At 34.4% G+C, this 17,764-nt stretch overlaps 1 protein-coding gene across 1 annotated transcript in view; it reads right to left on the reverse strand.

Moving 5' to 3' along the window:
- The window catches only part of LOC145673569 (uncharacterized), a 68,820-nt gene extending 51,343 nt beyond the window's left edge, over positions 1 to 17,477 (reverse strand). Inside the window, exons 1-2 of the mRNA XM_081743406.1 lie at positions 17,297 to 17,477; positions 139 to 669 (exon numbers count right to left, since the gene is read on the reverse strand). Of these exons, the coding sequence (XP_081599532.1) occupies positions 139 to 593 (455 nt within the window). The 5' untranslated portion in view covers positions 594 to 669; positions 17,297 to 17,477. The remainder of the gene's footprint in view (positions 1 to 138; positions 670 to 17,296) is intronic.
- Positions 17,478 to 17,764: the final 287 nt, after the last annotated feature.

Consider the following 17,764-nt stretch of genomic DNA (forward strand, 5'->3'; position numbering starts at 1 on the left):
GTTTTTTTTTATGTGTTCAAATATTTGCAGTTCCAATAACTCAGTTTAAGGTAAAAGATAAACATCTATTTACCCTATTATTGCAGCTGTTGAAAAAAATATTTATACAAGGTATTTTTGAAAAAAAAATATACGTACCTCAAGGTCTGAGCATTGCTACCTGCTTCTTGGTTGTTTCCTTGAACGTCCTTTTCGTTATCCTTTTTAACTCCAATGGTGGCAGACTCTTCCGTATTGTGTGTACGATCGGTGGATATTGGCTTGATATTATTATGAAAACGTTTGGCATTTATATCAGCTGTTGAGTAACGCTTGACCAAACATATTGCTTTCGAAGTTAGTTTCCAATCTGATACTGTTTCATCCTCATTAGTTTCTGATGCGATGTTTTCTCCTTCCGTCGCACTCTCTTCTTCCTTACAATCTGAACGTATTTTTAGGAGATCTTTAAGATCATTAGTATTACTAGTACACAGTTTATAATTACATTCTTCAGATGGCTCGTTTTCTGCTTTCATTTCAACTTTAACAGAAACATTTTCTGTCTTGGTTTCAACTTTATTACAAGCAAGGTCGAAATAATGTAAAGCCATTTTGCTAACAGAAAAATTGTTCAAATTACAGATTTTAAACCTTCAGCATTTCACTTTCAAGCAAAAACAAACAAATCTGAAAACAATAAGAAAAATATATTTCGTTTTAACTAAATTTTTAAGCTGACCTGGGGAAGAAAATGTTATGTGCAATTTCTTGTGAAATTGAGTTAGTGGCTGAAATGGTTTGGCATTAGACAAAGAATGTAAACTGTAAAAGATATTGAAACCAGTATTTTAAATATCGAAATTTTGCTACTTGTGATACTAAAATACTGATATAAATGAGTCCCAAAAATACAGAACCATACCGAAATATCGAAATATTCATACTGTAAACACATCCATGCAATATATTACAAAATTGCCATTTTGATATACCTAAGTACATTTTATTCTTCCTTTTTTGTTCTTAAATAAAGTTACAAGTTCACAACGTACGATCAGTGTTGCATAAGGAGAGAAAGGGCAAAACTAAGATTTCGTCTGCTATATACTAATTTTAATTTCATAAATATAATGTAATAAGTAATGTTATACCAATTTTCCACTTAAATAGGAATAACATTTCCAAGGTGGAGTGCAATATTTTAAAGAAAGATTTGCTCGTTCTTCCCAGCTTTTCGTCTTTACTTAAATACACGTAGCGCTACCAATTTCTAGTTAAATTTATTTTCTGTTCGTTGCTGCGTATTTCAATTTGCTGGCCTTTCTTTTATGTTTTGTTGTATTGAGGTTTAGCGTCCATTTTAGTTCCAATGTTATATGCAACAAGGACCTACTGGCTAACGTTGGAGATGAACCGATCTTTCAGACACAAGGCGCACAGGCTAACCAGAGCAGCTAGAGAGTTATATAAGGGAGTAATGGGGAATATACCTACTTAATGTTTGATAGAGCAGCGCATATCTACCTTAAACTTTCGAAAGATCAAACGTATCACCAGCAACATATGGTATATTTGACTGAAATATTTTATAATAAGATATCCGCTCTCATGGTATTTTTGTTTTGCGGTATAATGATGCTTTTCGATATTTAAAAGATCAAAATCAATATCACAAAATTTTAACTTTGAACAGTTCTATCGGCATATATGTTAACGACAAACTACACTTCTTTTGTAAATTAAAGTAAAATAAAAGGGTGAGAGAACTAATTTGCCTTTCTATTTAACCATTTTTAAAATTAAACGCCTTCTCATATTATGCCGCTTTTTCTGGACTTAAATGGTTATTTTTTTACTTAATAGCAGAAAATATATATATTTTTTTTTTACTTTACAAATAAACAATAGTGTATAATTTTCCCCTTCTTTTATAAATATTGGCTTGAGTAAACGTGACTATAGGTATTTATATCATAGTTGCCAAACAACCTCCTCCTAAACTGTCAAAGGATTTTCTTCTACGACACTGAATCTCCTCTCCTGGGATTCCGCCTTGGAGAATTACGAAATTCTCTCGGAGTATTTTACCGATAGGACTCAACTAGGTTAACCAGTGCTTTCGTAGTAATACTTTCACTCTCCGAAATGAAATCATCTGAACTCACCTCTGCTACAGTTAGTTAAACGAACCGTATATTGTGGGTGCTAATCACATTTACATAAAGAGTAACCAACTTACGTAGACTGTGATAATCTATAAAGACGTGTTTCAAATCAAAATTTATATTGTTTTACTTCATACTTGTACGAAGTTAGGAATCTTGGATTATACCGTGGGATACATAAACCAAATTTAGTTACTAGGCGATGTGCAAATGTATTTGTGTTCGTTATTTTTCATACATTAAATGTGTGTTGCGATTTATCTAAAAGGCACAAGTCATTAAATTATAAACACAAAAGTAAAAGAAACAACAATAATGTAAATTACATACTCTAGATTAACAATGATGCTTTACATTCTCCATCATTATACCTTATTTTTTGCATGATATCATTGTTAAAAATAAAGATTCAGTACGTAGTTATTATTTGCAGTGTATGCAGAAATCTTAGCATATATACCTAACGCTAAAAACAAGTGACTATATTATTTTTGTATACATAAGTGAAATTTTATGCAGTTAGCAATTCATGTATCCCTCTACCGAGTAAAAGAATGGATGCTATATATACATTTACCAACAGGGTAGTGAGTATTTATATATTTGGAAAGTTTATTCTCTTGCATAGTACCCTCGTATTTACACCCTTTTACATATAATATAGTTGTTTGTTCTAAAACAGAATTTTTTGTTTGTTTCTTGTATCATGATTAGGTTGTTCTTCAATCCGATGTCAGGACACCCTCTAAGTGTCTCTTTACAAGTATCAGTAAATTTAAGATATACAAACAGGGTAGTGGAAATATAGGAAGTTTTTTTTTTTTTTAATTTAAATATTGGCTTGCAGCGATCTTTTGGTTTAGTAGTTGCCATAATTCTTATTATTTTTTCTATATTGCAAAAAATATTTTGGCTTTGTGCGCATTTCCTTGAAATATAATGCTATATGTTTAACTCGATTTGAATAACCTAAAGTAAATTGTTTTTAAAGCAGAATGTTTTAATACGGTCTTAACTACTTTCATTGAGAAATAAATCTGGTTTAATGTTTTACTAACCTTATTTATATGCACATCCCAGGAGAGATTTTACCTATCCACGTTACTAAGATCCCAGTTGAATTAACATAGTGCCATGAATAGTCGACCGCGTATGAGTCCTCTAGACGAATTGTACTTGTGAGATACATCAAACTTCTCCTTGAAAGTGCAATATATAAAGCTTCCAGGTGATCCCTTAGGTACGGTTAACACTGAGGGCTGGTTAGTCTAGCCACATATTGCGAGAGGCTAAAATTTTCTCATGAAAAACACGAAAGTAAAATTACAAAGCTAAATTTTACTATGATAATGCATTAACATCGAAAGTAGCAACTGCATAGATAAAATGTATGCCGTATCTAGAAAACGGAATAATTATTTGGAAATTTGTTTTTGAAATATAAAAACTTGGGGGAGAAATAAACGGTGTAGATTAGGAATACAGTTCTTTTTTCTTTTAATTTTCAGGTAAATTCGGTTAAATCGTACAAAGTAATAAGAAAGATATGTAAGTACTAAACCTGTGAAGCTGTAGTTTTTCAATAGAAATCCCACCAGAAATAAATTTTATGTACTGTGCCCTTTTTTTTCCAAAATCAGCTCTAGTATTTTGAGAACGTATTTTCTAAACAATTTCCCAATAAGATTAATCTTAAGACGGCATAAAAGTTATGTCTCTAAATAATTATATTCTGTTGGGTAAATGCCTGCAAACAGCGTGAACCTTCAAATCTACTTATTCCTAGAACGTCATCAACCAAGTGCGTACAATTTTATAAGATTCATGCATAATTAGCTACATATAGTGAAAGCCACACTTCTCAAAAATACGCATCAAACATTGCAAGCTGCTCACTGTTAGTTATTTTTGCATCTATTACGGTATATGCCAATTTGAAGCTTAGGGTTATAGTCGAGGTGAGTCCGCAGGGAACACGCGAATTTACGATGGTGTGCATACGTGTAAGAGAATTAGTACGAAAAATACGCATTATGTCTAGCAGGTGTTCACTGCAAAGTAGCTTTGCATAATATTATAATAAGTATGATCACACCTTTCAACGCCACTTTTATAATCAGATTACTTACATGAATAACGAATGTACTTTGAGCAATTGCAGTGCAAAGGAGGAGGTTAATGTTTACCACACTTGTCATTCTTTATACACACATCTGTAACCAGGCAGCTTAAGCGGACATAACCCCGCGCGATCCCTCGAATTGTGCCCTGCCAGGAATCGGAATAAAAACCAACTAAGATTTCATTGGTCACTAAGCAGATTCCGGCGCGGTTTTCGCACTGTTTGTATTTAAAACATATAAGTTTGCAAACATATCACAAATGTATACGAAGCTGGTGAGCAGGTAAGAAACTAAGAGTGCACAAGACGTTAGAAAGTGGATATTAAAATAACATTTTTACGATGATATATGTACAACTGTGTAATAAATTTTCTCCATCAGTGAGGATTAGAGATAGTTATTTTCTGGTGGTTGAAAATTTAATATCCTGGAGATGAAATGTATTAGTAACGAAAATACTGGAGATCCACATTGAGCACAATAGCATATATGATCTCAAGGGAATTTGCGGAAAAATTCCGCCCGGCCGCCATGGCTCTTGGGGAGAACCCCACTTCGCCGACCCTTGATATAACCATTGGCCCTCGTAATTCTTAAGCTAATCTACAATTTAATCTAAGATATACTACCAGTATTGTAACACCAAGTATCACTCGCTTATCTATTTTTTTAGATAGGATATATTAGTCTAGTTTTCAATTTAGTACTCAATATTTCTACTAGTGGAAGCAAAATATACTACAATCTTCTTTCAAGGAATGGTATATAATTTTAAATTGACTGCCATCAAAATATGTCGATTAAATAAACTCAATAACATATTGAAATATTTTGTTTGCACGAAGCATATGCATTTATGCAACAGGAGCTGCTGGCAAAGGATACTTTGAAACATGCAAAGTCATCTGGTGAACTTACGGGGAAGTTGTGGGCTTGTTTAACAATGCGTGAAACTTCTGTAAAACAAATTATCAAGTGTCCCATACGTAGCCCTTAGGTAGTTCGCAAAATAACAATGCATACGGGCTATAGTCCATTTCGTTATTTTCAATCAAAATATTCACAGGCTGTGCACAATTGTTCTGCACGCAAGTGGGGAAAATTTATTTTGTCTTCTCAATGTTTATTTTAGGCTTATTTTCTTGAATCCAATCAGATATGTTAGAAAGGATTTCATTTGTACTACCTTCAACATCCTCATTTGTTCTCTCTTATTATAGCATTAGCATCATCTACATACAGGAATAGCTCTGCTGGAGCAATATTACTTGGTAGGTCGTTAATATTTATCAAAAATACCTGCCATAATACGGATTTTTGTGGCACTCTACATGATATTCCTTGTTTCTCCTACATTTGGTCTGTAGTTTCGTTTATATCCCTCTGTTACTGTATGTAATTTCTACTACTTGCTACCTGCTTTCGAACTACGATTTAGGGTCATATGCATAGCTATTCTGCGGGCTACTTACGGCCACGTACGGCATGTATCATAATATGCGTTGCAGAGTCCGTAACTTCTTCGTAAGTCAAGCGGATGGCAGCGAGAGCTTCAAAGTACTTCTTGCTAGCATCTAGCAGTGTGTTTTCCTATAGAAGATGGATGTGCTTAGAACAAAAGGTATATTTTATAATAATTTTGAAGATTTTATTGACTTCTCTAAACAAGCGAACGAAATGTCAAAAAGATATGTTACGTCGAGAATGTTATATTTCCACTAGTACATCGATTGAGTACAAGACATGAAATGCAACTGCTATATACTCCAATTCCAGAGGACTGATAAATACCAGGTGAGTGTTATGATCATTTTCTAAAAATATTCACAATATTGTGCAGCAATCATGCAGAAACTTACGATCATTGTTAGACCAATATTACTGTTTATCAATGAAAATAAGTTTTCAATACCTTTACATTGTACTATATCATTTCTGGTTAGCAGTTAAGTATTTGTAAACTTTAAAGGAAAGATATATTTGCGAAGTGATTACAATAACATGTCGAATATAAAATATATAAATTAAAAGGAAAATGGATGTCAATGGAAAATATCAGAAATAAAAGGAAAATATCACTTTTAAAATCTGTAACCAAACTGAATAAATTTAGGTAGAAATGGGAGTGGAGAATAAGAATATGGAGCCAATTTTGAAAAAGAAGAGTAAAATGTGTTAATTCACAAAGGAAGAGTGACGTTAAGCGTAAAGAGGGAACATGTCAGTTATCTGCAGAGACAAAAGTAGAATTAAATATGTCGTTCAGTACTATGGAATTATAATATAAAACTAGCTATATTGATCACTTAACAAAAGTTAATCCCTGGTTTTCACATTTGTTTACCTTTATGCGCATATCCATCTTCACTGACGTTTGCGTTCCCTAAGGTTGCAGCGCTAGTAGAAGAAATATTAGCTTCTACTGGGCACCTAGCACACGTTGGTGTGTGCTTTTGCACTTTTCTTTTTTTATATAACAAGTTTGCAAGTATACAATAAATCCGTGTGCACTTAGTGGGTAGTCGCGAAGAAAATAAAAGAGTAGAAAATATTAGGAAATAAGTAGTAAACGACTTACAAACAGTGGCAGCACTTGAGAGAAGGTACAACAGTAAAAATAAAATTCTTATCGGTTTAGATTAAGAGAATAAAATTTACCCAATTTACTAACCATTGTATAGTATACATAATCAGAACATTAGGCAAGTTTGTTAAGTTGAGCTCAAAGGATGAAACTGTAATTTTAACCGATGTGGCTTTCAAGTGTAATTTTAAGTGTCAGCAAACAGTGCCACTCTGTACTCCTGAGGCCCAAAGAAACAGTGACTACATTCTTATCATCATCTATCCAGTAGATTAGGTAATATCTCATCATTCAGGCAGAGGTAGTAAAGTAAAAATGTGTACTAATATAATAAGGCATTAAAATGCAAACTGTTGATAATGTACACTGCCGATGTTCGGACCGTTTTTCTAATAAAAAAACAACTGACATTTGGCTGCTTGTTCGTTTTTGAAACTGGCAAAGAAGTTTGTCACTTGTAAATCGTATGTGAGAACAAGGTATTCAGAATGTTTGAAGTAATGCCCTTTTATTAAATTTAATACGTATTCAGGCATATATTTCTACACACGTAAGGAGCTACTTTAAAAGCTAAGGAAAACTGCCCAAACCTAAGGGCAACTAACGTAATTCAATTGGTATGCATTACTGAGCAAAATGTGTAGGCAGTAGCTGTAGACATCGAAATTAAAAATGTTAGTAAGCACACAGACAAAGGAAGTTGTTTGCAACCATCAGGTTCTCTAAAAATATCGAGGCTTTGTAGGTTAGATTTGAGAGTACATCAATTGTGATTAGAAAACATGAAACCACATTTGCACCAGTTTAGTCGACGCCTTTTTGTCATTTCTCCCGTTACACCGTGATCTTGTTGCTACAGAGCTTCTGTAATTCCTGGTAAAAATTGTGACTCATAGTTTCAACAGGCTTCTTTTATAATCTAACTTAACACCGTCCAAGGGGTTCGTCAGATACCGAAACTAACAATAGTCTGAAAGTGACATGTCCGTGATATGCGGTAGATAAATCCGCATGTAGCAAGAAAGTTTTCGGCCAGTTAACACGTGTTTGCCTTTTGGCTTTCTACGCTTGCTCTCTTAAAGCGTGACTTCAGACGATCTGTCTTTTGCTGTACTTGCGATCAATACTTAGGAAAAAATTCACAGAGCGTCATAACATCAATGGTCGTTCATAGACTATTGTCTTCAAAATAGCATAAAATGCTTGAGTCAAGGTTAAATAGTTCTGAATACAAGGTTGCCCTCACGTAACTTCATTACAGTAATCCAGTTTACAGCATGCTTGCACGCATTCCAGTCAAGCCAGATGGAAGCTTGCCGACTTCGAATGCAAGTTTACAGCAAGCATATTCCAACTTGTCTCTGCTATTAGGGTCATATCTCCTGAACCGAATTCTCTCAGTTTCTGACAGGTCGTCAAGTATGTATCTGGTCTGATGCTGTTAGCGTTATATATCACAGTTTTTCTGTTTATAATGTAAGCCTGGCAACAGCAGTTTGTGGAGCAAGACGCTCCTTCAATTCCACCAAAGGCACAATTTCATCTAATGGGGCGCAGTGTAGGCTTTGCGAAGTGTAGATTATAGAACTTCTGCTCGATTCTGCTTCAATCATTCCCGTGCATTGGTGTATTTTATGTACTTTTCATCGCTCAAGATCAACCGCTTCAGAAATGGCTACAATTTGTTAAACTTCAGTAAGATTCTCAGACGGAGAATTAATCGTGAGTATCTCTTTGAGTCAGATCATATGCCACTGAAGTATCGAGCTCCTTTTCTACCCAGATTTTTCTAAATGGTTTAATACTGTTTGTGAATGGATGTTAGGTCATTGGCGATGCCATTACTGGTTACATGCCGATCTTGTCCCGAGACATTCAGAGAATATCATTCCCTTTCTCTGATAGGTCGTTCACCGCTAGTAGCATTGGGGACATCAAAATTTCTAGAACGAAAATCGACTGAACTGTGTTATGGCTGTTATTTTTTTATAGCATATCTTGTTAATAAACAACAACAATTTCTTCCCAGGCCTTGCGCAGTATTTACATCTTAATAGCAATAAAATCTAAAGATGTAGTGCAGATTTGCGGCTAGCTCAGTCATTTTCACGGCATAATCGTATGTCTGAGTGCCAGAATTTCAATATGTCTTACATCTACTACCTTCAGCTGTCGGCTAACGAACGATTGTAAGCTTTACCTACTGAGACTTATAAAATCTGAGATTTGGAATATTCACGCCATCTGTTATGCAAAAGGCTCACTACTTTTGATAGTGAGGAAATGCTACTATTGTGTCCTAGCACTTGAGATTGCTAATATCAAACTGGTTGAGGTCTTCCCTTAATCTTTTTTCAATGCATTTTCTACTACTATACCGCTCACTAAAACTTCTCTATGAGCTTCGTCAAACTATAAAAATCTCTGGTTTAATATCAGGCTTTTGTAGAGAGACATTAGATCAATTCACTTTTTATTAAAATTATTTTGGTACTAGGTCACATGGAAAGTTGTTATAAAGCAGAGATGTTCTTCACACTTGAAGTATTTATTCATTCAGGTAGCCACATTGATTATAAAATGTAAAAATAAAAAAAAATAATTATGTACTTACAAATATATACATAAACCTTGAATTTCTGTTAGAGATAAACTCTCACTTAAGGGTAAGAAATTAAACTTTGATTTTCCATGTACAGAAATCGATTTTGAGGCCACAGGTATAGGTATTAATTGTTTTAAGTTGGTTTTCGTATCACAATACAGATCCCCAAATGGTAATTCAATATTCTTTCTAGTTCGACTCGATTAAGTGCTAAACTTTTTGGGTAGCCTTAGTTTCCGCAATTGGTTAAAGGTGGTGATCCTAATTCTGATTTTGACGAAACAACAAAAAAAAAAAGTATAGACGAATTAAAAGATAATAAGGTAAATTATCATAAGGTAATTTAATTATACTATTACAAATATGAAACCAAGAAGGGGTCTAGCTTGTCTTGATAATATATTTATAACTTTCAATTTATGTCAAACTTCCTGTGATGTATCCACATTTTCATTTTCTGATCAAGACTGTTTATAGATAAAATTGGATAACGCACTATTAAGAAAGGTGGTTGATGCCTTGTCCAAAATGTAAAACATCAATCTCTAGGCCAATCACTAATGGTAAAATATCTGAGTTTAAGAATTCACTCTGCATCACGAATTGGTTTTAACTGCTTTCGAATTACATTACCTCTAAAGAACTTTTTGAACGCTTCTTCAACCTATCTTTTTATAACTTTGACATGTTAATTCCACAGCGAATTTGTAGTCAATTTTAGCCTACTTAGAAAGCCACATAAAGAAAATAATTCCCGCTGTTATACCACTCACCTATACTCAATGACGAGTGAGGTAATGTTACATTGAAACATATATAACACGGACAAAAATGAAGTGACTACGTCAGCCTATCTGAAAGCTAGGAAAACATACAAGCAAGCTGTTAGTGAAGCGACAAAGCAGTATACTTCGGCAAAAATTTAATCGTCTGTTAATAAGTGTGAACAAGCTCAAAATTCAATTAGAACTATACATAAGTTATCGGGACTACTTTTACCCCCATCCATAAGATTTTAGTAATAATTTCGTGAACTCTGGAGACGAGGTGCACGATAATATTGTCAAACCTCATGTAACGGCAGTCAATCTATTGGGGCAATCTGTAAATCTTGTGAGGGACAATTTTGTGTTCAGAAATATATCTCCCCAAGTAGTTCTCAACATTGTAAATAGCTTTAAGTCTTCAAATAGTATTGATGTTTAAGGTCTATCGACTAATGTAATTAAAAACTTATTGACTGTATTGTTCTGCCGCTTACCCATTGCATTAACCTATGTCTAAGAAGGGAATCCTCCCCGTAGTTTTAAAATTATCACGAGTGCTGTCTGCCTATAAAAATGGGCCTGAAAAACGACTTATTTCTCAGGTAGCACTCCTCTGAAAATTTCTTTAAACTGATATATATATACAGCTGCGTTATTATCTTGATAAGCATAACGTAATTTTTGATTCACAGTTTGGTTTTGTAAAGTGTAGATCTACTGTTCGAGCGATCGATTCGTTAGTAAAAATATTATTGGAGGCTTTGAAATCAAGAATTTTGTTGAGGCAACATTTGTGATAGAAACAAAGCCTTTGATTGTGTTGAACACACAATTCTCCTTTAAAAAAATTAGCGTACTGTGCTATCATGGTATCAAAATTAACTACCCTCCTGCTATTCAGCAGGAGTGAAAAGATTGATCGAGGGTATAGGGACTAAAAAAGAAAGGATTGTCATGTTTAGTGTGCACGTAAAAAGTATGTTCCGCAACCTTAAGAGAGAAGAAATTCTCAGATTAGTGAACAGTGTGACGAACGACAGGAAAATTCAAAACTGGGATAAGGAAAGAATGAAGAAAGCTTTAAGGTTTTTTTTTTGTTTTTTTTTTATGGGACAATAGCTTCTGCAAGATAAGCGACAGGATAGTGAAAATGAAAGATGGGTTAAGCATTGGTTCATGTATAAGCCAAGAAATAGCGGATCTACTAATGAATGAATGGGAGAAAACCGTGACGGAAAAGGGTGCTGATAAATTACTAGTGTTTTGTAGGTACATGGATGATTGTTTTGCAGTGTGGAAAGGCACTAGAAGGCAATTCGAGAGGTTTATTAGAGAATTGATTGATGAAAAAAAAGGGTATTATTTTGGAGAGGGAATAGAAGAAAATGGTGTTATAATTTTCTTAGATATGAAAGTAACCAGAACAAGGGAAGGCAATTTTGTAACGTAGTGGTTCCAAAAACACTGTGCAGCAGGCGTATACTGCAATAAGAGAAGTGATGAGGGAACAAAGCTGAATTTCATTAGGAATATGGATGAGAGGATTAGGATGATAAATATGGAGGAAGATCAAAAGAAGAAGGATAATGAAACGCTACGGGAACAGCTGAAAGGGAACGGTTACGGTGACGAGGACAGGAAAAAGAGTAGGAAGAGAAGAAAAGCGAGAGAAGAGGACAAGAAAAAACGATGGCACGCCACTGAAAGTGCAGGGGTGATCACAGAGATCAGAAGAATTCTTAGAAGGGAAGATATTAAGACTTACAGGAAGGGCTGAATGGAGATACTGGATATCATTAGAAAAAAGATCAGAGTGTCAGCGGATTCGTGTAAAAGCGGGGTCATATATGAAGTGCCGTGTGGGGTGTGCAATCTGGTGTATGCAGGGAAAACCAAGAAGAGGACGCAAGAACATTTAAATCAACATAAAAATGATGTCAGATTGAAGAGACACTAATGCTATTTTCAAGCACTTCAGTGATCCGGCCATGAAGTGAACTGGGAAGGAGCAACGGTAGTGGAGTATGAGTGGGGACAACTGGTTAGGAAGTGGAAAGAAACGAAAAGCTGTGAACTGGAACACTGGTTATAGTATTAATGAAGTGTGGGAGGACACTTTGAAAAAGGTAGAACACAGAAAGAAGAGGGGTACAATATAAAGACACTATAAGGTTTAATTGATCTATGTATTTATTTTTATTTAGTTAGTTAGTTAGTTACTTATTTTTTATCTTTTCATTATTTACTTATGGTCTTCTGCATTTTGTTAATGTTTTTAAAATGGTCCCAAGGTTTATAACTTTTGGAATCATAGAAAGTTGTTGCCGGCTATTATCAGTTCATAGTTCTTTGCTATGTTGTTACTCATCAATTTTGCCAGATGAAAGGCAGTTACGCTTGCACCCGGAGAGGAGGTAGTGTTTTTTTTAAGTAAACTTTTAATGAGGAGTGATTCCTGATTGGTGGAAGAATCTAAATATCTCCTTTTTTTTGTATATAATTTTATTTCTGATTTCAGTTGTAGTGTGTAGTCTGAGGAAGGAAGTGTTATACTTACGAAACCTCTAGTTACTTTTCTAGTTCATTTTTTATAATAAATATACTAGCCTCCCTTGTAAGAAAGGGTTGTTTTTCTTTTAAAAAACATTGCAGAATAGTTCATCCACTGAGGTGACAGCAGAAAGGTAATACTGAAGAATTCACACAGCAAACACGAACACTATGTACAGCGTAACATTCACAGAAGAAGCAATTGTGAACTGTCAAGAATTTAGGTGCTTTCCATTGTTTTCGGATGTTCTGTTCCTACCTTCAGGCTTTAACCTAAAACGTGCCAATTTAGGAAGGAACAGCAATATTAAGAGAAATTATGTTGTTCACCTGTAAAGATAGAAACGGTTCATTGGTTCCAATTGTAGTTAAAACTAGATTGTAGTGTCCACCTTTAACAAATTAGTAATATCTTATATATCTTTGAGTTTTCGTCCCACGCCTTGCCGGCAAGGCTAAAGGAGAGGGAAACAAATTAATAAGCCTTTACCGACAACGTCTTCATGGAGCTGCATACTCACCACCGCTAACGCGCCTCTTCTCTATGGACACACATGTGCTGGTTGATAAGGCCTAGTATAAGTCATATAACAGTTTTAAGGTATTTGAATCAAAATTTTTACAGAAACTTCTGTGTTTATAGGTATGGTTTAACAGCTGTATCGCCGGATCAATTTTACATGGTTTAAAAGATGCATTGCAGAATGTAGTTTGATTTCTGAAGAAGAGTAAATGGAAGTCAGACAAACGGAACAGTTGAATTTAAGGAAATACTTGTTGCTTTTAGATGTTTTTGATGTTGCATGCGGCATTATACGTAGAGGCGGAAGGGACTTCTGTGGAAATGTTGCCTAAATGACAAGATTGTCACATATAATGAATAAGTATTCTCGAGTTGTACAAAAATAAGGAATGTCTGTTATTGAAATTGTGTGAAATCCATGCTCTACTAAACACGCGAACGGTTTGTCGTAAATATGGAAACGAAATTACAGAAAAGAAGAGAAACATGTGCTTTATGTACTAGGCGAGCTTTTATCTCATACGTCCTTACTTTACTTCAATCATCACTATCAAGTGAGCCAAGGTCACAACCTAGTATCTTGGGTAGTAATGGGCAGTGGGAATATTCCCGGTGGGAAGGAATTTAAAAAACGGGAATATTCCCGAGTTTTTTCCCTGGACTATTAATTCCCAGGAAGGAATTTATTTCTATTTCTTTACTTTATCTAACAAATTATAAGAACCATATGACTAATTACCTTATTTTAATATATTATGATTTACTTCTAGGGTTTAAAGAATTTGGAGGTTAAAAAATTTAAAATTCTTTGACAGCACTTTATAACCAATAATATGATTTTTTAAGTTCCATTTCCATTTTCCCTGAAACATATGGTAAATGTTTAGAATTGTGGGCCAAAGCTAGCATAAAGTTGGATGATTTATGGAAGAAATGAGTTGATAGTGATGTCTAAGTTGTCAAAAAAGTATCGAGCACATCTTTTTAGGGTAGTACCGGATTTATACAAAACGGGAATGTAAGTGGAAAAGATTTATGTGAGAAAAGAATGTGAATTGTTGCAACGAAGATAGAAAACAAAGTGCCATGCGGGGCTCTAACCCGCCTTCACTCGCTAACGCTCGCTCTGCAACGTGGTCTGAATATAATGTTTGTAACGTAATTTAGCGCATGAAACCATAAAACAAACGCATCGGAATAGAATATCGCAAAAACGTAGGTGCAAAAGCTGGCCAACAATGCAAAAAACAGCCAAAATTAGCAAGGTACCAATTTACAAATGATAAAAAAACAATTTTGTAAAGTAATTTAGATTTATGTAGAAATAAAGATGAAGTACTATTAATAAACCCTGAACCACCACTAGTAATAGACGTCGGCCTGTCTCCTCTCTCTAACTCGAATTTCTGAAGAATTACCGGACTTCTTTTACATGTGAACTAACGTATGGAATTTCCAGAAATAGGTAGAATGAAAGGTCGTGTATGGCAATGTTCGTGCCAAAATATAAAAATTAGTAAGTATGATGCAAATTTTGTGAACATAAATATGTATGCGCAAATGTTGATAAATTGGTGAGACATGTATCATCTAGCATTTACCCAATCTAATTAGTTTAAACATTCATAAATTTAATGTGTTTACAATATCAGTAATATAGTCAAGTTGAGCAAATCCACTTACATATAAATTTTAACTGTTACTATATAATTTACTATATAATTTTTTCACACATATTTAATTGATAGAACATATTGCAAATAAATATACATTCATGCATACTTTCTAAATATATTAAAGTGCTAATAAAGTAACAGAGTACCGTTCAGATTATACATTTTGAAGAATCCTCTGTGTACAGTTATAATATGCTGTGATATAAAAATTAATTCAACTTCGAAATCATAATATAGTAATAGAATGCAATTTTCTTTCTGATTGAACATAAATTCCCATTTTGGGAATCTTCCCGGGAATTTACCCATCACTAATCTTGGGTGAGAAACTATAAAATATCCTTTTTTTTTTTTTTTTTTTTAAACTTTCGTGCGGTTCAGTGATACAGATCTAATGCCATAGCTATTGAACTTGTACTCTCCTAAAGTTAACCTGTAACTTAAATTGAAATTTATTTTATAAAATATGACCCTCGGAATGATTAGCAGACGATTCGTAACAAAACATTACTGCATATATGATTTGATTCTATGGGTGCTCTTATTGTAAATCTATATACGTGCTCCTCTTGTAACTTCACTACTTTTTTTTTATTAAGATCTTATTTCAAAAAAAAAAAAAAAAAAAAACTAAAAAATAGAATGTATTACTTTTCTTATTTCTTGGTACATTTTTTTCTTAATAATTTCATGAAAATTTCTTTCCTTTGTTGTATGTGGCATGCATTTTATCATTGTGATTGCTGCGTGTGATGTTTACACATTATCAGAGGACAACTGAGCTCAGGATCATACATTTTTTTCTTTTCATTGTTGTCAAAATATTAGGGTCGCCCGACGTGTAGCTACATAACAAGCTTTCAGTGTTAACCGGTCAAGAGTTTACTTTGCGCAAAACAGTCTTCAATTTGCCTATTTTATGTCGAGAACAGAACCCAACTAACTCCTGCGGGGCTTCTAACCCGTTCCTGCTGCTACCCCTACTCCCACTATTACTTATACTATGAGGTACTGGTACCAAACACTGTTCGGCACAAAGTAATGTCTTACCGATAACCGTACCTGAGGGATCACATTGGAATGTTTGTGCAATGCATAGTCAAGGGAAAGTTTGGGGTAACCCACACGTAGAGTTGGTCTAGGGAACCCCTACGGGATTCACTGCCTTAAACCATTTGGAAGTAATGCTTCATATTCCATAAGTTTAGAGTTTTGAAAAGATCAAGAAAAACACCTACGTATTGCTCGTTACTATGTAAACTTTAATGCACAATTTCTAAAAAAAATATATATATATATATATATATATATATTGCATTTTTCTTAATGCAGAGGCATTTCACGTGTTTCAATAGTTTGTGTCAGTTTTTGCATAATGTACAACAAAACTACAAGCAAAAAACAGTTCTTGAATTTAAGGAAATTAACTGCAAGCGAATGATTGTACTGAAAGAGGCCGATGCAGGAAAATTTCTAAGCTATACAATTACTAGACTGACTTTAGGATAACATTTTTATGCACAAACTTGCACCACAGCAGATGTATTTTGTAAAGAAAATTGCTTCTAATTCTAGCATTTTCTAAAAAACTCATTTCTACATGTATTGCCATTCCAATCATGAATCACACACATAAATGAACTGCAATACCCTTAATACAATTCATTGTTTCTGTAAACTTGTATTATTTACGTAGGGGTACATCTCGACAGCTCCACTTAAACCACAGACAAAGGATATATTCTTTGTCTGTGATTTAAACATTCACCCTAGTTCTTCTGACCTAATTGTGTTAATATAGGAAAAGTATTCCGCTTAGATGAAGGCGGACAGAAATTAATGAAATTGCACTCTTCTTTTTCGAGTCTGAAAGGATGGTCTCCATCAACTAACATTAGGCTAGGAAGAAAGCTGAGCACTAGAGTCACTGGTGTCGCTACTTCTACGGAAGAATACTCGATCTGCAACTCTGTCCCAGGATATTTGTCCTGCCTGACTCAGTAACATAGCCTTCGTGTAAATCTGTTGTGAGTTTAAGTTAGGTTCCCTTGTCTGTTTTGCATTCATTGCTGTCTTTTTTTCTTTGACGGGACCAATAAAATTTACATATATAAATTCCTTCTGGTGGACACCGCGAACTTGATCTATGCCAAGGATATTGTATAGATAGGCAGGATATTGTCGTGTGACGCAGGGAAAATATTCTGGAGAACAATGAGAACGACCGGAAGGTGAAAAAAAAATCTGAAACATTAACCTCATTTATATATACATAGACATCTCCTTAGGACTTTCTGAATATATAATTCATATAAACTCACGATTCAAATTAACGATGGCACAAATTCTTTTCCTCTTCTCCTCCAAAAAGAAAAACATACAGCCTATAGGCTATAAATATAAAATTGTATTATGTATCCGAAGGAAGGTTTTTGAAATTAAATATTAATCTTTGGCGTGTTAATCGTTACTGTCACTACAATTACGTCTTGCCTTGTCTTGTCGTAGACCATTACCGGTCACATAGGTCGATGCACCCGCTCGCTTGTCGTATGTGCTAAATTTGAAAAACTGTCAAAAATGACGCGGAGGCTTTATGATTCAGAAACAAAATTGTATAAAATACAGGACACAATTGGGAAGAAAGGACAAAATCGTAAAAAAGATCAAATTCGGGAAAAGGTTAAAATCACGAAACAAGTGCAGACAGTGTAAGAGTGCTGGAAGCCAAGTTGAACAGGGGAAATAGTTAGGGGAAAGTGTAAAATGGAAATTGAACGAAGTGTACA

Source organism: Thermobia domestica, chromosome 16, assembly GCF_964235325.1.
Source record: "Thermobia domestica chromosome 16, izTheDome1.hap1.1, whole genome shotgun sequence".
Taxonomy (NCBI): Eukaryota; Metazoa; Arthropoda; class Insecta; order Zygentoma; family Lepismatidae; genus Thermobia; species Thermobia domestica.